The sequence below is a fragment of the Somniosus microcephalus genome, chromosome 30 (assembly GCF_052327205.1).
Source record: "Somniosus microcephalus isolate GS21.2 chromosome 30, FLI_Smic_1.0, whole genome shotgun sequence".
NCBI lineage: Eukaryota > Metazoa > Chordata > Chondrichthyes > Squaliformes > Somniosidae > Somniosus > Somniosus microcephalus.
In genome coordinates, this window is record NC_141016.1 from 25,971,870 (window position 1) to 25,995,375 (window position 23,506).

At 51.4% G+C, this 23,506-nt stretch overlaps 1 protein-coding gene across 1 annotated transcript in view; it reads right to left on the minus strand.

Annotated features, from left to right (window-relative positions):
* Positions 1-23,506, minus strand: part of dock5 (dedicator of cytokinesis 5) — a 283,772-nt gene that overhangs the window by 80,591 nt on the left and 179,675 nt on the right. The window contains exons 24-27 of the mRNA XM_085971247.1: positions 11,106-11,176; positions 9,059-9,165; positions 4,050-4,186; positions 1,023-1,118 (exon numbers count right to left, since the gene is read on the minus strand). Coding sequence (XP_085827373.1) covers positions 1,023-1,118; positions 4,050-4,186; positions 9,059-9,165; positions 11,106-11,176 — 411 coding nt within the window. The remainder of the gene's footprint in view (positions 1-1,022; positions 1,119-4,049; positions 4,187-9,058; positions 9,166-11,105; positions 11,177-23,506) is intronic.

Consider the following 23,506-nt stretch of genomic DNA (forward strand, 5'->3'; position numbering starts at 1 on the left):
TGTGTAACTGGGGCTCCTGCACTTGTTGCTAAGCAACAGGGACGCTTGGTCTGTGGCCGGAGTTCCTGCACATGTTGCTAAGCAACAGGGAAGCCTGGATTTGTTGCTGTGTACGGAGCTCTCGTACCTTTTAACTACACCTCTCTGTAAACTGGCACCACGCCGGTCCCGTCGGTGCCGGATAATAAAGAGTTTCCTGTAACTCCTTCACAGTAGTCTTGCCTTAGGGATCCCTTTCAGAGAGGGCCTTTCAGTATCGGGTCACCATGACAACAAGGTTGATTTTAAAACCTGGTTTTCACAATGAGTACAGAGCAGGTTTTCCCGAGGAAGCTCACAGAAATGATCCCGCATCATCCCGGTGTTCAGGCCTGTACGTTTATTAGTCTTAATTCAGATTACCTCACATTTATGCTCCTTCGAGCCAGCACTCCCAATGACACCGTCAGCAGCATCGACTTGGCCCAAAGTGGGTCAAAATAGGAGCGAGCAAAGTAAACAGTACGGTACATTTTGGGAAGGGTTCCTCTTTAAAAGGGGACCTGACAGGGAGAGTCTGAATCCCTCTATAGAGCAGGTCCATGTGGAGCATTCCACCTTCGAAACAGGCTCAGATAACGAGGTCTTCTTTATGGGGAGTGACGTAAGAAAACTACTAGGCACTTGGTCTAAGCGTTAAACAAAGCTTTAATCAACTGTTTTACAACATGGAGGTCTAGTTGTGTCCTTCACTAGTTCCTGTTAAGAATGTCCTGCGCAAGCTGGGCCCGTGCCCGAGTATTTATACTCTCCCTGGACAGCGCCACCCGCAGGCTGCTCAGCATCACTTCACAAGTCTTTCTTTCATGAATGACTGATTCATGTCAGGGAGCAACATTTTTTGTACAAACGACGTGTCTGAGTGGTACGGACGGTCAGGACCACACAGACACGTCGGCACGATCGGAGTGAGTGAAACCCTCGGGCCTCGCATTCTGGCTGCTGCCCGTGAACCGCAGGATTGCTCGGCAACGGTGACTTACAATCAGGCCAGACTGGCGGTTCATCCCGATCACCGTCCGGTTGATCCTCCTCAGCAGCCTCTCCATTATCAGCTGAATGTGGGTCTGGTGCGGTCCCTGTAACAACGAGACATCAAGCAGGGAACTGCTAATCGAGTGTTCTCATACACCAATCATCACATTGACACCCACCGCCCCCCCCCCCCCCCCCCCACCGCCCAATCCGGTAAACGTATTGGTCCAGAAATTCGGGTCTCCACGGGGGAGTACGCACGGGGTACTCACCCGTAGGCCCAATGGAAGTACCGGTTTTGTGCATGCACTGCGCATGCGTGGGAAACCGGCACTTCCATTCCCCTGAAAGAAGGGGTTCAGTGGTCAAACGCGTGCGCCAGAGAGGCAGCGCGTGCGCATCGAACTTACGTTTTTTTTGCGGGTTTTCCCGGGAGGGTAAGTCTCCAGAAGTTAGACATGTAAAAAGCAGTCGCAAGGCCTGCTTTTTACAAGGTAAGTGGTGAATTAATTAAAATTAAAACATTTTTTCCACAGGTTTATTATTTTTAAATACTTTAAAGAAAGGTAAGTTTATTTTTAGCCCCGTTAGAAAATGTAATTAATTTTTTCAAAAATTTAAATTATTGTTTAAAATAGTTATTTCATGTAATTTATAGTTTATTTTAAAAATGTGATTAAAAAAAAAATTTAATTGAAGTTTCAGTGATGTTTTGGGGCTTATAGTATTTATAGGTTTGACAGCTCTTCCTGTCAAACTTATGAATGAAGTATTTCCTGCTACCATTGGCTCTCCATGGCCCACATGATCCCAGGGGACGCATCGAACTAACTGCGCCCCTGGGATACGCAAGCACTGCGCGCCGGCAGTTGGAGGAGGCCCAGGATCGGAATCCCACGCGGACCCACAGCTCAACGGCCGGCGCGCTAGGTAAATGCAGGTCGGGGGCTTGCACCCACGGGAAGCCTCCGACCCGAATTTCTGGGCCATTCATTTGCCGTCCCTTGCCGTGTATAGCAGAAGCGCTCGCGTGAACGCAATTTGCCCGCTATGCGCAATGGCCGGTAGGACGTGGCCAAGGTAGTCCCAGGTTACTATACTGGGACTACCACGCGAAACCTCTTCCACAAAAAAACAGTACAGGAAACTTTGTGATATCCGGCACCGATGGGACCGGCGTGTTGCCGATCTATCAAAACTGCCGGACATACAAAGTTAATGTTGAAGCAGACGGAGGTTTTCATCTCCGTATCTGACAACAAATACTGTTGCTTAGCAACAGCTTCTAAAGAGTCGGCTGCAGCTGCAAGCGTCTCTAGCTGAAGCTGTTGCTATAGCTACAGACCTTGCAGTGCCTGACTGGGAAAAAAAAAGAACGAGAACTAAAAAAAACTTATAGAAAACGGCTCCTGATTTTTGCCGTTAGATCGAGTATTCCAGACATACAACCTCCGGATAAACCAAAGTTTCCTGTACTGTAATAGGCTGGCAAGAAAGTGCACCTCACGGAAGCCGACAGGATTAATAAGTTAAATCTGCAGAAAGACCAACAATTGTGAACTTACAACGTATTTACAGCCCATAAACAGGCCATTCGGCCCAACTGGTCCGTGCCGGTGTTTATGCTCCACACTAGCCTCCTCCCACCCTACTTCATCCAACCCAATCAGCATATCCTTCTATTCCTTTCTCCCTCATGTGTTCATCTAGCTTCTCCTTAAATGCATCTATACTATTCGCCTCAACCCCTCCCTGTGGTGGCGAGTTCCACATTCTCACCACTGGGTGAAGAGGGGGGGGCGACCTGATAAGAGGTCTTTAGGGGTTCGATAGGGTAGAGGTATAGAAGATGTTTCCACTTGTGAGAGAGTCCAAAACTCGGGGCCATGAATATAAGATCGTCACTAATAAATCCAATAGGGAATTCAGGAGAAACACACTGAAAGATAAACATGCACCATGAAACGTCGTTAATTCTTTAAGAAATAACTATTTCTCCTTAAGCAGTTTTCACATCGGGAATAATGTTTAAAAGCTTTCCTTGCCTTCTGCGTTTGTGCGGTTTAAATGCCCCAAAACTGTCAGCGCGCTTAATGCAGTTTAAGCAGTGCCTTCATCATTGCTGCCAATGGCGAATGGTTAGCGCCATTCGCCCGATGTAGGCTGGCGGCTATGCGGGATAAGCAGGGATGGTGCGAGCGGTGGGGACTGTAGATCCCTGATCTGCGCAGGAGTGGCTAATCTGGGCCAGCAGCAGTTTGGACAACTGGCCTCTGTAAACTGGTTAACAAGTCCGGAGGCACAACTCCTGGAGTGAGGGGGGGGGGGGGGGGGGGGGGGGGGGGAAGAGGGCGAACGATATCTTTATCTGGGCAAACCCCACGAAGATGTAAAACTATAAGAATAGTCAGAGAGCAGAATCAGCCGCTCATGTCACAAAAGCCGAGCCCTCTCGTACGGAACTCTCCATCATGGCAGATAACGCTATTTTGATGAATCTCTTGTCTCTAGGCCATTGCTGCGCAGATTATTCCAAACATTTCTCACTCCGAGTAAAGCATTTTTTCCCCAAATTTGCTCTAAGCTTATATTCTACTTTTCTGACTTACTTTGAAGTCATATTCTGGCTTCGTTCCCCGTACCATTTAGTATTTTATCTATCCCAATGAGATTCCCCCTTAACCTCCCTGATTGGGAACACCACCACCTGCAAGTTCCCCTCCAAGTCACACATCATCCTGACTTGGAAATATGATGCTGTTCCTTTATCGTCGCTGGGTCAAAATCCTGGAACTCCCTCCCTAACAGCACTGTGGGAGCACCTTCACCACACGGACTGCAGCGGTTCAAGAAGGCGGCTCACCACCACCTTCTCAAGGGCAATTACGGATGGGCAATAAATGCTGGCTTTGCCAGCGACGCCCACATCACCGGAATGAATGAAAATAAACCTCCCTGATTGTACAGTTTTACCTTCTCTATTCTTTCCCTTTACACTGAGGAGAGTCGGAGGGTGCAGATAAGGTCATACTCACGATGTCATTCCTGTCCAGAACCTCCAGCACACTGCTGAGCAAGTGCGCACAAGCCTCGTGATCCGGCTTGCTGGAGTTGTCGTCAAGCTGGCCGCTCAGTTGATCGATGATGAGAGGTAGAAGGATGTCCCGGCATTCTGTGGAGCAACACCGAGAAATCAACTGTTGTAAAACCTGCAACTCGAACAAGCTGTTGCTGAACACCAACCTCCGCAGGAACCAACATATCAGCAAATTCTCCTTCGGGTCAGGAACCATCCAACTAGAGACCTCGGAAAGGCTATAAAGTGGCCAAATTACTCACATGGCCCACAGCGTAACTCATTGCCTCTCATTACTGTCCCGTAACTCTCAGCCTCTCTTTACTGTCCCGTAACTCACTGCCTCTCATTACTGCCCCGTAACTCACTGCCTCTCTTTACTGTCCCGTAACTCACTGCCTCTCTTTACTGTCCTGTAACTCACTGCCTCTCTTTACTGTCCCGTAACTCACTGCCTGTCTTTACTGTCCCGTAACTCACTGCCTGTCTTTACTGTCCCGTAACTCACTGCCTCTCTTTACTGTCCCGTAACTCACTGCCTCTCTTTACTGTCCCGTAACTCACTGCCTCTCTTTACTGTCCCATAACTCACTGCCTCTCGTTACTGTCCCGTAACTCACCGTCTCTCTTTACTGTCCCGTAACTCTCAGCTCTCTTTACTGTCCCGTAACTCACTGCCTCTCATTACTGTCTCGTAACTCACTGCCTCTCTTTACTGTCCCGTAACTCACTGCCTCTCTTTACTATCCCGTAACTCACTGCCTCTCATTACTGTCCCGTAACTCACTGTCTCTCTTTACTGTCCCGTAACTCACTGCCTGTCTTTACTGTCCCGTAACTCACAGCCTCTCTTTACTGTCCCGTAACTCACTGCCTCTCTTTACTGTCCCGTAACTCATTGCCTCTCTTTACTCTCCCGTAACTCATTGCCTCTCTTTACTCTCCCGTAACTCACTGCCTCTCTTTACTGTCCCGTAACTCACTGCCTCTCTTTACTGTCCCGTAACTCACTGCCTCTCTTTACTGTCCCGTAACTCACTGCCTCTCGTAACTGTCCCGTAACTCACTGCCTCTCTTTACCATCCCGTAACTCACAGCCTCTCTTTACCGTCCCATAACTCACAGCCTCTCTTTACTGTCCCGTAACTCTGTCTCTCTTTACTGTCCCGTAACTCACTGCCTCTCTTTACCGTCCCGTAACTCACTGCCTCTTTACTGTCCCGTAACTCACTGCCTCTCTTTACTGTCCCGTAACTCAATGCCTCTCTTTACTGTCCCGTAACTCACTGCCTCTCTTTACCGTCCCGTAACTCACTGCCTCTCTTTACTCTTCCGTAACTCACTGCCTCTCTTTACTCTCCCATAACTCACTGTCTCTCTTTACTATCCTGTAACTCACTGCCTCTCTTTACTGTCCCGTAACTCACTGCCTCTCTTTACTGTCCCGTAACTCACTGCCTCTCTTTACTGTCCCGTAACTCACTGCCTCTCTTTACTGTCCCGTAACTCACTGCCTCTCTTTACTGTCCCGTAACTCACTGCCTCTCTTTACTGTCCCGTAACTCACTGCCTCTCTTTACTGTCCCATAACTCACTGCCTCTCGTTACTGTCCCATAACTCACCGTCTCTCTTTACTGTCCCGTAACTCTCAGCTCTCTTTACTGTCCCGTAACTCACTGCCTCTCATTACTGTCTCGTAACTCACTGTCTCTCTTTACTGTCCCGTAACTCACTGCCTCTCTTTACTATCCCGTAACTCACTGCCTCTCATTACTGTCCCGTAACTCACTGTCTCTCTTTACTGTCCCGTAACTCACTGCCTGTCTTTACTGTCCCATAACTCACAGCCTCTCTTTACTGTCCCGTAACTCACTGCCTGTCTTTTCTGTCCCGTAACTCACAGCCTCTCTTTACTCTCCCGTAACTCACAGCCTCTCGCAACTGTCCCGTAACTCACTGTCTCTCTTTACTGTCCCGTAACTCATTGCCTCTCTTTACTCTCCCGTAACTCACTGCCTCTCTTTACTGTCCCGTAACTCACTGCCTCTCTTTACTGTCCCGTAACTCACTGCCTCTCGTAACTGTCCCATAACTCACTGCCGGTCGTAACTGTCCCGTAACTCACTGCCTCTCTTTACCGTCCTGTAACTCACTGCCTCTTTACTGTCCCGTAACTCACTGCCTCTCTTTACTGTCCCGTAACTCAATGCCTCTTTACTGTCCCGTAACTCACTGCCTCTCTTTACCGTCCCGTAACTCACTGCCTCTCTTTACTGTCCCGTAACTCACTGCCTCTCTTTACTGTCCCGTAACTCACAGCCTCTCGCAACTGTCCCGTAACTCACTGTCTCTCTTTACTGTCCCGTAACTCACTGCCTCTCTTTACTGTCCCGTAACTCACTGCCTCTCTTTACTGTCCCGTAACTCACTGCCTCTCTTTACTGTCCCGTAACTCACTGCCTCTCTTTACTGTCCCGTAACTCACTGCCTCTCATTACTGTCCCGTAACTCACTGCCTCTCTTTACTGTCCCGTAACTCACTGCCTCTCTTTACTGTCCTGTAACTCACTGCCTCTCTTTACTGTCCCGTAACTCACTGCCTCTCTTTACTGTCCCATAACTCACTGCCTCTCGTTACTCTCCCGTAACTCACTGCCTCTCTTTACTGTCCCGTAACTCACTGCCTCTCTTTACTGTCCCGTAACTCACTGCCTCTCTTTACTGTCCCGTAACTCACTGTCTCTCTTTACTGTCCCATAACTCACTGCCTCTCGTTACTCTCCCGTAACTCACTGCCTCTCTTTACTGTCCCGTAACTCACTGCCTCTCTTTACTGTCCCGTAACTCACTGCCTCTCTTTACTGTCCCGTAACTCACTGTCTCTCTTTACTCCCCCGTAACTCACTGTCACTCTTTACTGTCCCGTAACTCACTGCCTCTCTTTACTGTCCCGTAACTCACTGCCTCTCTTTACTGTCCTGTAACTCACTGCCTCTCTTTACTGTCCCGTAACTCACTGCCTCTCTTTACTGTCCTGTAACTCACTGCCTCTTTTTACTGTCCCGTAACTCACTGCCTCTCTTTACTGTCCCGTAACTCACAGCCTCTCGCAACTGTCCCGTAACTCACTGTCTCTCTTTACTGTCCCGTAACTCACTGCCTCTCTTTACTGTCCCGTAACTCACTGCCTCTCTTTACTGTCCCGTAACTCACTGCCTCTCTTTACTGTCCCGTAACTCACTGCCTCTCTTTACTGTCCCGTAACTCACTGCCTCTCATTACTGTCCCGTAACTCACTGCCTCTCTTTACTGTCCCGTAACTCACTGCCTCTCTTTACTGTCCTGTAACTCACTGCCTCTCTTTACTGTCCCGTAACTCACTGCCTCTCTTTACTGTCCCATAACTCACTGCCTCTCGTTACTCTCCCGTAACTCACTGCCTCTCTTTACTGTCCCGTAACTCACTGCCTCTCTTTACTGTCCCGTAACTCACTGCCTCTCTTTACTGTCCCGTAACTCACTGTCTCTCTTTACTGTCCCATAACTCACTGCCTCTCGTTACTCTCCCGTAACTCACTGCCTCTCTTTACTGTCCCGTAACTCACTGCCTCTCTTTACTGTCCCGTAACTCACTGCCTCTCTTTACTGTCCCGTAACTCACTGTCTCTCTTTACTCCCCCGTAACTCACTGTCTCTCTTTACTGTCCCGTAACTCACTGCCTCTCTTTACTGTCCCGTAACTCACTGCCTCTCTTTACTGTCCTGTAACTCACTGCCTCTCTTTACTGTCCCGTAACTCACTGCCTCTCTTTACTGTCCTGTAACTCACTGCCTCTTTTTACTGTCCCGTAACTCACTGCCTCTCTTTACTGTCCCGTAACTCACTGCCTCTCATTACTGTCCCGTAACTCACTGCCTCTCTTTACTGTCCCGTAACTCACTGCCTCTCTTTACTGTCCTGTAACTCACTGCCTCTCTTTACTGTCCCGTAACTCACTGCCTCTCTTTACTGTCCCATAACTCACTGCCTCTCGTTACTCTCCCGTAACTCACTGCCTCTCTTTACTGTCCCGTAACTCACTGCCTCTCTTTACTCTCCCGTAACTCACTGTCTCTCTTTACTGTCCCGTAACTCACTGCCTCTCTTTACTGTCCCGTAACTCACTGCCTCTCTTTACTGTCCCGTAACTCACTGCCTCTCTTTACTGTCCCGTAACTCACTGCCTCTCTTTACTGTCCCGTAACTCACTGTCTCTCTTTACTCTCCCGTAACTCACTGTCTCTCTTTACTGTCCCGTAACTCACTGCCTCTCTTTACTGTCCCGTAACTCACTGCCTCTCTTTACTGTCCCGTAACTCACTGCCTCTCTTTACTGTCCCGTAACTCACTGCCTCTCTTTACTGTCCTGTAACTCACTGCCTCTCTTTACTGTCCCGTAACTCACTGCCTCTCTTTACTGTCCTGTAACTCACTGCCTCTCTTTACTGTCCCGTAACTCACTGTCTCTCTTTACTGTCCCGTAACTCACTGCCTCTCTTTACTGTCCCGTAACTCTCAGCCTCTCTTTACTGTCCCGTAACTCTCAGCCTCTCTTTACTGCCCCGTAACTCACTGCCTCTCTTCATTATCCTGTGCGTAACTCACACCTCGGTCAACATCCCATAGCCAGACAGGCCATGAATGGAGGCCCAGAGATACATGGGGGAACGGTTGTGCTGCAGGAGCTGATATTCCAGCTGTATTATGGGTATCACTGCTATATGCCATGTCTCTCTGTCAGCTCACTCGGGGGGTGCTGGGGTCAGGTGGGGGTCGCTGGGGTCATGCGGGGGGTGCTGGGGTCACTCGGCGGTACTGGGATCATTCGGAGGGCACTGGGGTCACTCGGGGGTGCTGGGGTCAAGTGGGGAGAGCTGGGGTCGCTCGGGGAGCGCTGGGGTAAATCTTGAAACGCTACTTCACTTACCTGGCTGTTTGAATAGCTCGCTCTCCACTATCTTACACATACAGTTGAGCTTTTGCCGTACTAACTGGTTGTCAGGAATACTCTGGATGAACTTGGTAAACAGAACACTGCACAGGGAAACAAACAAGAAGTGTAAGTGAAGGAGAGTCAACGGAAGCTAGCCTCATCAGTACAGAACATAAAGAATGCCTCAACGTGCTGTCGCTCACACTGAGCTGCTGGTTTAAAAAATGCAAGGCCGGTTTCAGGGAGCAGGAGATCCCGTGTGATCCCTGGTGTGATCCCTGGTGTGATCCCCGGTGTGATCCCGTGTGGTCCCCGGTGTGATCCCTGGTGTGTTCCCGTGTAATCCCCGTGTGATCCCGGTGTGATCCCCCGTGTGATCCCCCGTGTGATCCCCCGTGTGATCCCGTGATCCCCATGTAATACCGGTGTGATCCCGTGTGTGATCCCCGTGTAATCCCTGTGTGATCCCGTGTGATCCCCGGTGTGATCCCCGTGTGAGCCCCGTGTGGTCCCCGTGTGATCCCGGTGTAATCCCGGTGTGATCACCTGTGTGATCCCCTGTGTGATCCCCGTGTAATCCTGGTGTGATCCCGGTGTGATCCCCGTGTGATCCCGTGATCCCCGTGTAATCCCCTGTGTGATCCCCATGTAATCCCCGTGTGATCCCCATGTAATCCCCGTGTGATCCCGTGTGATCCCGTGTGATCCCCGTGTAATCCCGGTGTGATCCCCTGTGTGATCCCCATGTAATCCCCGTGTGATCCCGTGTGATCCCGTGTGATCCCCGTGTGATCCCCGTGTAATCCCGGTGTGATCCCCTGTGTGATCCCCATGTAATCCCCGTGTGATCCCGTGTGATCCCGTGTGATCCCCGTGTGATCCCGGTGTGATCACCTGTGTGATCCCCGTGTAATCCCGGTGTGATCCCCTGTGTGATCCCCGTGTAATCCCGGTGTGATCCCCTGTGTGATCCCCGTGTAATCCCCGTGTGATCCCCTGTGAGATCCCCGTGTGATCCCGGTGTGATCCCCTGTGTGATCCCCGTGTAATCCCCATGTGATCCCCTGTGTGATCCCCGTGTAATCCCCATGTGATCCCCTGTGTGATCCCCGTGTAATCCCCGTGTGATCCCGGTGTGGTCCCCGGTGTGATCCCCGTGTGATCCCCTGTGATCCCCGGTGTGATCCCCAGTGTGATCCCCGTGTAATCCCGGTGTAATCCCCAGTGTGATCCTCGGTGTGTACTTAGTTAGTTGATATCAGCTTGGGGCGTGGGACGGGGAAAGTTGGTGCATCACAGTTAGTCACCATGCTGCTGGGCTAAAGAGGGGAAATAAATCAGCCAGAGCTGCCAGTCCTGACTGCTGTGGGTAACTAAATGCATAACAAAACCAAAATCCCGTTTCTAATCTCACTATGCAATGAAGATCTTCCCACAGGGGAGACAGGATTGGGCTCGACTGTGAGGTCCCCCACGGGTGAATAGCCTGCCGCTCACCGCCTCAGCTCGGACGTGAAGAATGGCCAATTCGATTGCTGCAGCACAGGTGGAGCCTGTGCAGCTGAATCCCAGCAAGAGCCAGGGCCTGCGGGAAAGGGTGGGACAAAACTGGAGGAATGTGTGTGCAACACAGGTGTGTGTTGTGTGTAAGACAGGTGTGTGTTGTGAGTAAGGTGGGTGTGCGACGTGTTTAAGATGGGTGCGCGACGTGTGTAAGGTGGGTGTGTGTCGGGCATGAGAAGGGTGTAAGAAGTGTGTAAGAGGGGTGTGCGACGTGTGTAAGACGGGAGTGCGCCGTGTGTAAGACGGGAGTGTGCCGTGTGTAAGACGGGAGTGTGCCGTGTGTAAGACGGGAGTGTGTCGTGTGTAAGACGGGAGTGTGCCGTGTGTAAGACGGGAGTGTGCCGTGTGTAAGACGGGAGTGTGCCGTGTGTAAGACAGGCATGCCCTGTTTGTGTGTAAGACAGGAATGTGTCGTGTGTAAGACGGGCATGCCCTGTTTCTGTAACCTGCTGTGCGATCCACTGCCAGTGAGAGTTACCTGAGTTCTATTGGGTCGAACACTAGCATCACATGGTTGACAATGGTCGGTAGATATTTTAAAGCAGCGCCCTGAGAACAAGAGAATCACGTTAAAAATATGGAGCTTCCCTCAGAATAATTCCTGGCCACAGTTACAATGCAATTATATCCTGGCCGAACAAACCAGGGACTGAATGGAGCCACGGACTCTGGTAAATACATTTAGTCTAAGTGTGGAACTGAACCACAGAGTCCCAGATCTGTGCTGGGTGAACGGAGCTAAGTGGAGACACCATGACTGCCGTCAGCGCCCCTTGTGGGGAGGAGGGTTAACCAGCGATCCGACCGCCAATCATTATCCAGCCACTGCTGCTGGGAAAGGATTGTGTGTGGACGTCAGGGTGAGAATCAGACTCCCGGTAATCCGCTCCACCATGGAATCTCCCGCTCACCCCCACACATGCAGACTGCTCACTTGGGCCAGGTTAAGACCGATGCAATGGGTTTTCCTCTTCATACTGACTGTAACAAATTTAAAAGTTTGAGCCAGCCTCAACCCAGTTCCTTGCAGGTGTGGCGACAGCACAGAACTTCACACCACTGGCAATCTTACCCCGAGACATCGCAAGGCTGGGTTTATGTTGGTAACCCTGAAAACTGAGGCAGCTGGAGGCACGCTTCCGGGATGGGACTGAGGCACATTGTTGGAGCAGATTAGAGGGAGCTAAACCTGTAGTGTACCTGCCCTGGGAGTGTTTGATGGGACAGTGTAGAGGGAGCTTTACTCTGTATCTAACCCCGTGCTGTACCTGCCCTGGGAGTGTTTGATGGGACAGTGTAGAGGGAGCTTTACTCTGTATCTAACCCCGTGCTGTACCTGCCCAGGGAGTGTTTGATGGGACAGTGTAGAGGGAGCTTTACTCTGTATCTAACCCGTGCTGTACCTGCCCTGGGAGTGTTTGATGGGACAGTGTAGAGGGAGCTTTACTCTGTATCTAACCCGTGCTGTACCTGCCCTGGGAGTGTTTGATGGGACAGTGTAGAGGGAGCTTTACTCTGCATCTAACCCGTGCTGTACCTGCCCTGGGAGTGTTTGATGGGACAGTGTAGAGGGAGCTTTACTCTGTATCTAACCCGTGCTGTACCTGCCCTGGGAGTGTTTGATGGGACAGTGTAGAGGGAGCTTTACTCTGTATTTAACCCGTGCTGTACCTGCCCCGGGAGTGTTTGATGGGACAGTGTAGAGGGAGCTTTACTCTGTATCTAACCCGTGCTGTACCTGCCCTGGGAGTGTTTGATGGGACAGTGTAGAGGGAGCTTTACTCTGTATCTAACCCGTGCTGTACCTGCCCTGGGAGTGTTTGATGGGACAGTGTAGAGGGAGCTTTACTCTGCATCTAACCCGTGCTGTACCTGCCCTGGGAGTGTTTGATGGGACAGTGTAGAGGGAGCTTTACTCTGTATCTAACCCGTGCTGTACCTGCCCTGGGAGTGTTTGATGGGACAGTGTAGAGGGAGCTTTACTCTGTATCTAACCCGTGCTGTACCTGCCCTGGGAGTGTTTGATGGGACAGTGTAGAGGGAGCTTTACTCTGTATCTAACCCGTGCTGTACCTGCCCTGGGAGTGTTTGATGGGACAGTGTAGAGGGAGCTTTACTCTGCATCTAACCCGTGCTGTACCTGCCCTGGGAGTGTTTGATGGGACAGTGTAGAGGGAGCTTTACTCTGTATTTAACCCGTGCTGTACCTGCCCCGGGAGTGTTTGATGGGACAGTGTAGAGGGAGCTTTACTCTGTATCTAACCCATGCTGTACCTGCCCTGGGAGTGTTTGATGGGACAGTGTAGAGGGAGCTTTACTCTGTATCTAACCCGTGCTGTACCTGCCCAGGGAGTGTTTGATGGGACAGTGTAGAGGGAGCTTTACTCTGTATTTAACCCGTGCTGTACCTGCCCCGGGAGTGTTTGATGGGACAGTGTAGAGGGAGCTTTACTCTGTATCTAACCCCGTGCTGTACCTGCCCTGGGAGTGTTTGATGGGACAGTGTAGAGGGAGCTTTACTCTGTATTTAACCCGTGCTGTACCTGCCCCGGGAGTGTTTGATGGGACAGTGTAGAGGGAGCTTTACTCTGTATCTAACCTGTGCTGTACCCGCCCTGGGAGTGTTTGATGGGACAGTGTAGAGGGAGCTTTACTCTGTATCTAACCCCGTGCTGTACCTGCCCTGGGAGTGTTTGATGGGACAGTGTAGAGGGAGCTTTACTCTGTATCTAACCCGTGCTGTACCTGCCCTGGGAGTGTTTGATGGGACAGTGTAGAGGGAGCTTTACTCTGTATCTAACCCCGTGCTGTACCTGCCCTGGGAGTGTTTGATGGGACAGTGTAGGGGGAGCTTTACTCTGTATCTAACCCTGTGCTGTACCTGCCCTGGGAGTGTTTGATGGGACAGTGTAGAGGGAGCTTTACTCTGTATTTAACCCGTGCTGTACCTGCCCCGGGAGTGTTTGATGGGACAGTGTAGAGGGAGCTTTACTCTGTATCTAACCCCGTGCTGTACCTGCCCTGGGAGTGTTTGATGGGACAGTGTAGAGGGAGCTTTACTCTGTATCTAACCCGTGCTGTACCTGCCCAGGGAGTGTTTGATGGGACAGTGTAGAGGGAGCTTTACTCTGTATTTAACCCGTGCTGTACCTGCCCCGGGAGTGTTTGATGGGACAGTGTAGAGGGAGCTTTACTCTGTATCTAACCCCGTGCTGTACCTGCCCTGGGAGTGTTTGATGGGACAGTGTAGAGGGAGCTTTACTCTGTATTTAACCCGTGCTGTACCTGCCCTGGGAGTGTTTGATGGGACAGTGTAGAGGGAGCTTTACTCTGTATTTAACCCGTGCTGTACCTGCCCTGGGAGTGTTTGATGGGGCAGTGTAGAGGGAGCTTTACTCTGTATCTAACCCCGTGCTGTACCTGCCCTGGGAGTGTTTGATGGGACAGTGTAGAGGGAGCTTTACTCTGTATCTAACCCCGTGCTGTACCTGCCCTGGGACTGTTTGATGGGACAGTGTAGAGGGAGCTTTACTCTGTATCTAACCCGTGCTGTACCTGCCCTGGGAGTGTTTGATGGGACAGTGTAGAGGGAGCTTTACTCTGTATCTAACCCGTGCTGTACCTGACCAGCGAGTGTTTGATGGGACAGTGTAGAGGGAGCTTTACTCTGTATTTAACCCGTGCTGTACCTGCCCCGGGAGTGTTTGATGGGACAGTGTAGAGGGAGCTTTACTCTGTATCTAACCCCGTGCTGTACCTGCCCTGGGAGTGTTTGATGGGACAGTGTAGAGGGAGCTTTACTCTGTATTTAACCCGTGCTGTACCTGCCCCGGGAGTGTTTGATGGGACAGTGTAGAGGGAGCTTTACTCTGTATCTAACCTGTGCTGTACCCGCCCTGGGAGTGTTTGATGGGACAGTGTAGAGGGAGCTTTACTCTGTATCTAACCCCGTGCTGTACCTGCCCTGGGAGTGTTTGATGGGACAGTGTAGAGGGAGCTTTACTCTGTATCTAACCCGTGCTGTACCTGCCCTGGGAGTGTTTGATGGGACAGTGTAGAGGGAGCTTTACTCTGTATCTAACCCGTGCTGTACCTGCCCAGGGAGTGTTTGATGGGACAGTGTAGAGGGAGCTTTACTCTGTATTTAACCCGTGCTGTACCTGCCCCGGGAGTGTTTGATGGGACAGTGTAGAGGGAGCTTTACTCTGTATCTAACCCCGTGCTGTACCTGCCCTGGGAGTGTTTGATGGGACAGTGTAGAGGGAGCTTTACTCTGTATTTAACCCGTGCTGTACCTGCCCTGGGAGTGTTTGATGGGACAGTGTAGAGGGAGCTTTACTCTGTATCTAACCCGTGCTGTACCTGCCCTGGGAGTGTTTGATGGGGACAGTGTAGAGGGAGCTTTACTCTGTATCTAACCCCGTGCTGTACCTGCCCTGGGAGTGTTTGATGGGACAGTGTAGAGGGAGCTTTACTCTGTATCTAACCCCGTGCTGTACCTGCCCTGGGACTGTTTGATGGGACAGTGTAGAGGGAGCTTTACTCTGTATCTAACCCGTGCTGTACCTGCCCTGGGAGTGTTTGATGGGACAGTGTAGAGGGAGCTTTACTCTGTATCTAACCCGTGCTGTACCTGCCCCGGGAGTGTTTGATGGGACAGTGTAGAGGGAGCTTTACTCTGTATCTAACCCGTGCTGTACCTGCCCTGGGAGTGTTTGATGGGACAGTGTAGAGGGAGCTTTACTCTGTATCTAACCCGTGCTGTACCTGCCCTGGGAGTGTTTGATGGGACAGTGTAGAGGGAGCTTTACTCTGTATCTAACCCGTGCTGTACCTGCCCTGGGAGTGTTTGATGGGACAGTGTAGAGGGAGCTTTACTCTGTATCTAACCCGTGCTGTACCTGCCCTGGGAGTGTTTGATGGGACAGTGTAGAGGGAGCTTTACTCTGTATCTAACCCGTGCTGTACCTGCCCTGGGAGTGTTTGATGGGACAGTGTCGAGGGAGCTTTACTCTGTATCTAACCCCGTGCTGTACCTGACCAGCGAGTGCTTGATGGGACAGTGTAGAGGGAGCTTTACTCTGTATCTAACCCGTGCTGTACCTGACCTGGGAGTGTTTGATGGGACAGTGTAGAGGGAGCTTTACTCTGTATCTAACCCGTGCTGTACCTGCCCTGGGAGTGTTTGATGGGGCAGTGTAGAGGGAGCTTTACTCTGTAACTAACCCGTGCTGTACCTGACCTGGGAGTGTTTGATGGGACAGTGTCGAGGGAGCTTTACTCTGTATCTAACCCGTGCTGTACCTGCCCTGGGAGTGTTTGATGGGACAGTGTAGAGGGAGCTTTACTCTGTATCTAACCCGTGCTGTACCTGCCCTGGGAGTGTTTGATGGGACAGTGTAGAGGGAGCTTTACTCTGTATCTAACCCGTGCTGTACCTGCCCTGGGAGTGTTTGATGGGGCAGTGTAGAGGGAGCTTTACTCTGTAACTAACCCGTGCTGTACCTGCCCTGGGAGTGTTTGATGGGACAGTGTAGAGGGAGCTTTACTCTGTATCTAACCCGTGCTGTACCTGCCCTGGGAGTGTTTGATGGGACAGTGTAGAGGGAGCTTTACTCTGTATCTAACCCGTGCTGTACCTGCCCTGGGAGTGTTTGATGGGACAGTGTAGAGGGAGCTTTACTCTGTATCTAACCCGTGCTGTACCTGCCCTGGGAGTGTTTGATGGGACAGTGTAGAGGGAGCTTTACTCTGTATCTAACCCGTGCTGTACCTGCCTCGGGAGTGTTTGATGGGACAGTGTAGAGGGAGCTTTACTCTGTATCTAACCCCGTGCTGTACCTGCCCTGGGAGTGTTTGATGGGACAGTGTAGAGGGAGCTTTACTCTGTATTTAACCCGTGCTGTACCTGCCCTGGGAGTGTTTGATGGGACAGTGTTGAGGGAGCTTTACTCTGTATCTAACCCGTGCTGTACCTGCCCTGGGAGTGTTTGATGGGACAGTGTAGAGGGAGCTTTACTCTGTATCTAACCCGTGCTGTACCTGCCCTGGGAGTGTTTGATGGGACAGTGTAGAGGGGGCTTTACTCTGTATCTAACCCGTGCTGTACCTGACCAGCGAGTGTTTGATGGGACAGTGTAGAGGGAGCTTTACTCTGTATCTAACCCGTGCTGTACCTGCCCTGGGAGTGTTTGATGGGACAGTGTAGAGGGAGCTTTACTCTGTATCTAACCCGTGCTGTACCTGCCCTGGGAGTGTTTGATGGGACAGTGTAGAGGGAGCTTTACTCTGTATCTAACCCGTGCTGTACCTGCCCTGGGAGTGTTTGATGGGACAGTGTAGAGGGAGCTTTACTCTGTACCTAACCCGTGCTGTACCTGCCCTGGGAGTGTTTGATGGGACAGTGTAGAGGGAGCTTTACTCTGTATCTAACCCGTGCTGTACCTGCCCTGGGAGTGTTTGATGGGACAGTGTAGAGGGAGCTTTACTCTGTATCTAACCCGTGCTGTACCTGCCCTGGGAGTGTTTGATGGGACAGTGTTGAGGGAGCTTTACTCTGTATCTAACCCGTGCTGTACCTGCCCTGGGAGTGTTTGATGGGACAGTGTAGAGGGAGCTTTACTCTGTATCTAACCCGTGCTGTACCTGCCCTGGGAGTGTTTGATGGGACAGTGTAGAGGGAGCTTTACTCTGTATCTAACCCGTGCTGTACCTGCCCTGGGAGTGTTTGATGGGACAGTGTAGAGGGAGCTTTACTCTGTATCTAACCCGTGCTGTGCCTATCCTGGGAGTGTTTGATGGGACAGTGTAGAGGGAGCTTTACTCTGTATCTAACCCCGTGCTGTACCTGTCCTGGGAGTGTTTGACGGGACAGTGTAGAGGGAGCTTTACTCTGTATCTAACCCGTGCTGTACCTGCCCTGGGAGTGTTTGATGGGACAGTGTAGAGGGAGCTTTACTCTGTATCTAACCCGTGCTGTACCTGCCCTGGGAGTGTTTGATGGGACAGTGTAGAGGGAGCTTTACTCTGTATCTAACCCGTGCTGTACCTGCCCTGGGAGTGTTTGATGGGACAGTGTAGAGGGAGCTTTACTCTGTATCTAACCCCGTGCTGTACCTGCCCTGGGAGTGTTTGATGGGACAGTGTAGAGGGAGCTTTACTCTGTATCTAACCCGTGCTGTACCTGCCCCGGGAGTGTTTGATGGGACAGTGTAGAGGGAGCTTTACTCTGTATCTAACCCGTGCTGTACCTGCCCTGGGAGTGTTTGATGGGACAGTGTAGAGGGAGCTTTACTCTGTATCTAACCCGTGCTGTACCTGCCCTGGGAGTGTTTGATGGGACATTGTAGAGGGAGCTTTACTCTGTATCTAACCCGTGCTGTACCTGCCCTGGGTGTGTTTGATGGGACAGTGTAGAGGGAGCTTTACTCTGTATCTAACCCGTGCTGTACCTGCCCTGGGAGTGTTTGATGGGACAGTGTAGAGGGAGCTTTACTCTGTATCTAACCCGTGCTGTACCTGCCCTGGGAGTGTTTGATGGGACAGTGTCGAGGGAGCTTTACTCTGTATCTAACCCCGTGCTGTACCTGACCAGCGAGTGCTTGATGGGACAGTGTAGAGGGAGCTTTACTCTGTATCTAACCCGTGCTGTACCTGACCTGGGAGTGTTTGATGGGACAGTGTAGAGGGAGCTTTACTCTGTATCTAACCCGTGCTGTACCTGCCCTGGGAGTGTTTGATGGGGCAGTGTAGAGGGAGCTTTACTCTGTAACTAACCCGTGCTGTACCTGACCTGGGAGTGTTTGATGGGACAGTGTCGAGGGAGCTTTACTCTGTATCTAACCCGTGCTGTACCTGCCCTGGGAGTGTTTGATGGGACAGTGTAGAGGGAGCTTTACTCTGTATCTAACCCGTGCTGTACCTGCCCTGGGAGTGTTTGATGGGACAGTGTAGAGGGAGCTTTACTCTGTATCTAACCCGTGCTGTACCTGCCCTGGGAGTGTTTGATGGGGCAGTGTAGAGGGAGCTTTACTCTGTAACTAACCCGTGCTGTACCTGCCCTGGGAGTGTTTGATGGGACAGTGTAGAGGGAGCTTTACTCTGTATCTAACCCGTGCTGTACCTGCCCTGGGAGTGTTTGATGGGACAGTGTAGAGGGAGCTTTACTCTGTATCTAACCCGTGCTGTACCTGCCCTGGGAGTGTTTGATGGGACAGTGTAGAGGGAGCTTTACTCTGTATCTAACCCGTGCTGTACCTGCCCTGGGAGTGTTTGATGGGACAGTGTAGAGGGAGCTTTACTCTGTATCTAACCCGTGCTGTACCTGCCTCGGGAGTGTTTGATGGGACAGTGTAGAGGGAGCTTTACTCTGTATCTAACCCCGTGCTGTACCTGCCCTGGGAGTGTTTGATGGGACAGTGTAGAGGGAGCTTTACTCTGTATTTAACCCGTGCTGTACCTGCCCTGGGAGTGTTTGATGGGACAGTGTTGAGGGAGCTTTACTCTGTATCTAACCCGTGCTGTACCTGCCCTGGGAGTGTTTGATGGGACAGTGTAGAGGGAGCTTTACTCTGTATCTAACCCGTGCTGTACCTGCCCTGGGAGTGTTTGATGGGACAGTGTAGAGGGGGCTTTACTCTGTATCTAACCCGTGCTGTACCTGACCAGCGAGTGTTTGATGGGACAGTGTAGAGGGAGCTTTACTCTGTATCTAACCCGTGCTGTACCTGCCCTGGGAGTGTTTGATGGGACAGTGTAGAGGGAGCTTTACTCTGTATCTAACCCGTGCTGTACCTGCCCTGGGAGTGTTTGATGGGACAGTGTAGAGGGAGCTTTACTCTGTATCTAACCCGTGCTGTACCTGCCCTGGGAGTGTTTGATGGGACAGTGTAGAGGGAGCTTTACTCTGTACCTAACCCGTGCTGTACCTGCCCTGGGAGTGTTTGATGGGACAGTGTAGAGGGAGCTTTACTCTGTATCTAACCCGTGCTGTACCTGCCCTGGGAGTGTTTGATGGGACAGTGTAGAGGGAGCTTTACTCTGTATCTAACCCGTGCTGTACCTGCCCTGGGAGTGTTTGATGGGACAGTGTTGAGGGAGCTTTACTCTGTATCTAACCCGTGCTGTACCTGCCCTGGGAGTGTTTGATGGGACAGTGTAGAGGGAGCTTTACTCTGTATCTAACCCGTGCTGTACCTGCCCTGGGAGTGTTTGATGGGACAGTGTAGAGGGAGCTTTACTCTGTATCTAACCCGTGCTGTACCTGCCCTGGGAGTGTTTGATGGGACAGTGTAGAGGGAGCTTTACTCTGTATCTAACCCGTGCTGTGCCTATCCTGGGAGTGTTTGATGGGACAGTGTAGAGGGAGCTTTACTCTGTATCTAACCCCGTGCTGTACCTGTCCTGGGAGTGTTTGACGGGACAGTGTAGAGGGAGCTTTACTCTGTATCTAACCCGTGCTGTACCTGCCCTGGGAGTGTTTGATGGGACAGTGTAGAGGGAGCTTTACTCTGTATCTAACCCGTGCTGTACCTGCCCTGGGAGTGTTTGATGGGACAGTGTAGAGGGAGCTTTACTCTGTATCTAACCCGTGCTGTACCTGCCCAGGGAGTGTTTGATGGGACAGTGTAGAGGGAGCTTTACTCTGTATTTAACCCGTGCTGTACCTGCCCCGGGAGTGTTTGATGGGACAGTGTAGAGGGAGCTTTACTCTGTATCTAACCCGTGCTGTACCTGCCCTGGGAGTGTTTGATGGGACAGTGTAGAGGGAGCTTTACTCTGTATCTAACCCGTGCTGTACCTGCCCTGGGAGTGTTTGATGAGGCAGTGTAGAGGGAGCTTTACTCTGTATCTAACCCCGTGCTGTACCTGCCCTGGGAGTGTTTGATGGGACAGTGTAGAGGGAGCTTTACTCTGTATCTATCCCCGTGCTGTACCTGCCCAGGGAGTGTTTGATGGGACAGTGTAGAGGGAGCTTTACTCTGTATCTAACCCGTGCTGTACCTGCCCTGGGAGTGTTTGATGGGACAGTGTAGAGGGAGCTTTACTCTGTATCTAACCCGTGCTGTACCTGCCCTGGGAGTGTTTGATGGGACAGTGTAGAGGGAGCTTTACTCTGCATCTAACCCGTGCTGTACCTGCCCTGGGAGTGTTTGATGGGACAGTGTAGAGGGAGCTTTACTCTGTATCTAACCCGTGCTGTACCTGCCCTGGGAGTGTTTGATGGGACAGTGTAGAGGGAGCATTACTCTGTATTTAACCCGTGCTGTACCTGCCCCGGGAGTGTTTGATGGGACAGTGTAGAGGGAGCTTTACTCTGTATCTAACCCATGCTGTACCTGCCCTGGGAGTGTTTGATGGGACAGTGTAGAGGGAGCTTTACTCTGTATCTAACCCGTGCTGTACCTGCCCAGGGAGTGTTTGATGGGACAGTGTAGAGGGAGCTTTACTCTGTATTTAACCCGTGCTGTACCTGCCCCGGGAGTGTTTGATGGGACAGTGTAGAGGGAGCTTTACTCTGTATCTAACCCCGTGCTGTACCTGCCCTGGGAGTGTTTGATGGGACAGTGTAGAGGGAGCTTTACTCTGTATTTAACACGTGCTGTACCTGCCCCGGGAGTGTTTGATGGGACAGTGTAGAGGGAGCTTTACTCTGTATCTAACCTGTGCTGTACCCGCCCTGGGAGTGTTTGATGGGACAGTGTAGAGGGAGCTTTACTCTGTATCTAACCCCGTGCTGTACCTGCCCTGGGAGTGTTTGATGGGACAGTGTAGAGGGAGCTTTACTCTGTATCTAACCCGTGCTGTACCTGCCCTGGGAGTGTTTGATGGGACAGTGTAGAGGGAGCTTTACTCTGTATCTAACCCCGTGCTGTACCTGCCCTGGGAGTGTTTGATGGGACAGTGTAGGGGGAGCTTTACTCTGTATCTAACCCTGTGCTGTACCTGCCCTGGGAGTGTTTGATGGGACAGTGTAGAGGGAGCTTTACTCTGTATTTAACCCGTGCTGTACCTGCCCCGGGAGTGTTTGATGGGACAGTGTAGAGGGAGCTTTACTCTGTATCTAACCCCGTGCTGTACCTGCCCTGGGAGTGTTTGATGGGACAGTGTAGAGGGAGCTTTACTCTGTATCTAACCCGTGCTGTACCTGCCCAGGGAGTGTTTGATGGGACAGTGTAGAGGGAGCTTTACTCTGTATTTAACCCGTGCTGTACCTGCCCCGGGAGTGTTTGATGGGACAGTGTAGAGGGAGCTTTACTCTGTATCTAACCCCGTGCTGTACCTGCCCTGGGAGTGTTTGATGGGACAGTGTAGAGGGAGCTTTACTCTGTATTTAACCCGTGCTGTACCTGCCCTGGGAGTGTTTGATGGGACAGTGTAGAGGGAGCTTTACTCTGTATTTAACCCGTGCTGTACCTGCCCTGGGAGTGTTTGATGGGGCAGTGTAGAGGGAGCTTTACTCTGTATCTAACCCCGTGCTGTACCTGCCCTGGGAGTGTTTGATGGGACAGTGTAGAGGGAGCTTTACTCTGTATCTAACCCCGTGCTGTACCTGCCCTGGGACTGTTTGATGGGACAGTGTAGAGGGAGCTTTACTCTGTATCTAACCCGTGCTGTACCTGCCCTGGGAGTGTTTGATGGGACAGTGTAGAGGGAGCTTTACTCTGTATCTAACCCGTGCTGTACCTGACCAGCGAGTGTTTGATGGGACAGTGTAGAGGGAGCTTTACTCTGTATTTAACCCGTGCTGTACCTGCCCCGGGAGTGTTTGATGGGACAGTGTAGAGGGAGCTTTACTCTGTATCTAACCCCGTGCTGTACCTGCCCTGGGAGTGTTTGATGGGACAGTGTAGAGGGAGCTTTACTCTGTATTTAACCCGTGCTGTACCTGCCCCGGGAGTGTTTGATGGGACAGTGTAGAGGGAGCTTTACTCTGTATCTAACCTGTGCTGTACCCGCCCTGGGAGTGTTTGATGGGACAGTGTAGAGGGAGCTTTACTCTGTATCTAACCCCGTGCTGTACCTGCCCTGGGAGTGTTTGATGGGACAGTGTAGAGGGAGCTTTACTCTGTATCTAACCCGTGCTGTACCTGCCCTGGGAGTGTTTGATGGGACAGTGTAGAGGGAGCTTTACTCTGTATCTAACCCCGTGCTGTACCTGCCCTGGGAGTGTTTGATGGGACAGTGTAGGGGGAGCTTTACTCTGTATCTAACCCTGTGCTGTACCTGCCCTGGGAGTGTTTGATGGGACAGTGTAGAGGGAGCTTTACTCTGTATTTAACCCGTGCTGTACCTGCCCCGGGAGTGTTTGATGGGACAGTGTAGAGGGAGCTTTACTCTGTATCTAACCCCGTGCTGTACCTGCCCTGGGAGTGTTTGATGGGACAGTGTAGAGGGAGCTTTACTCTGTATCTAACCCGTGCTGTACCTGCCCAGGGAGTGTTTGATGGGACAGTGTAGAGGGAGCTTTACTCTGTATTTAACCCGTGCTGTACCTGCCCCGGGAGTGTTTGATGGGACAGTGTAGAGGGAGCTTTACTCTGTATCTAACCCCGTGCTGTACCTGCCCTGGGAGTGTTTGATGGGACAGTGTAGAGGGAGCTTTACTCTGTATTTAACCCGTGCTGTACCTGCCCTGGGAGTGTTTGATGGGACATTGTAGAGGGAGCTTTACTCTGTATCTAACCCGTGCTGTACCTGCCCTGGGAGTGTTTGATGGGACAGTGTAGAGGGAGCTTTACTCTGTATCTAACCCGTGCTGTACCTGCCCTGGGAGTGTTTGATGGGACAGTGTAGAGGGAGCTTTACTCTGTATCTAACCCGTGCTGTACCTGCCCTGGGAGTGTTTGATGGGACAGTGTAGAGGGAGCTTTACTCTGT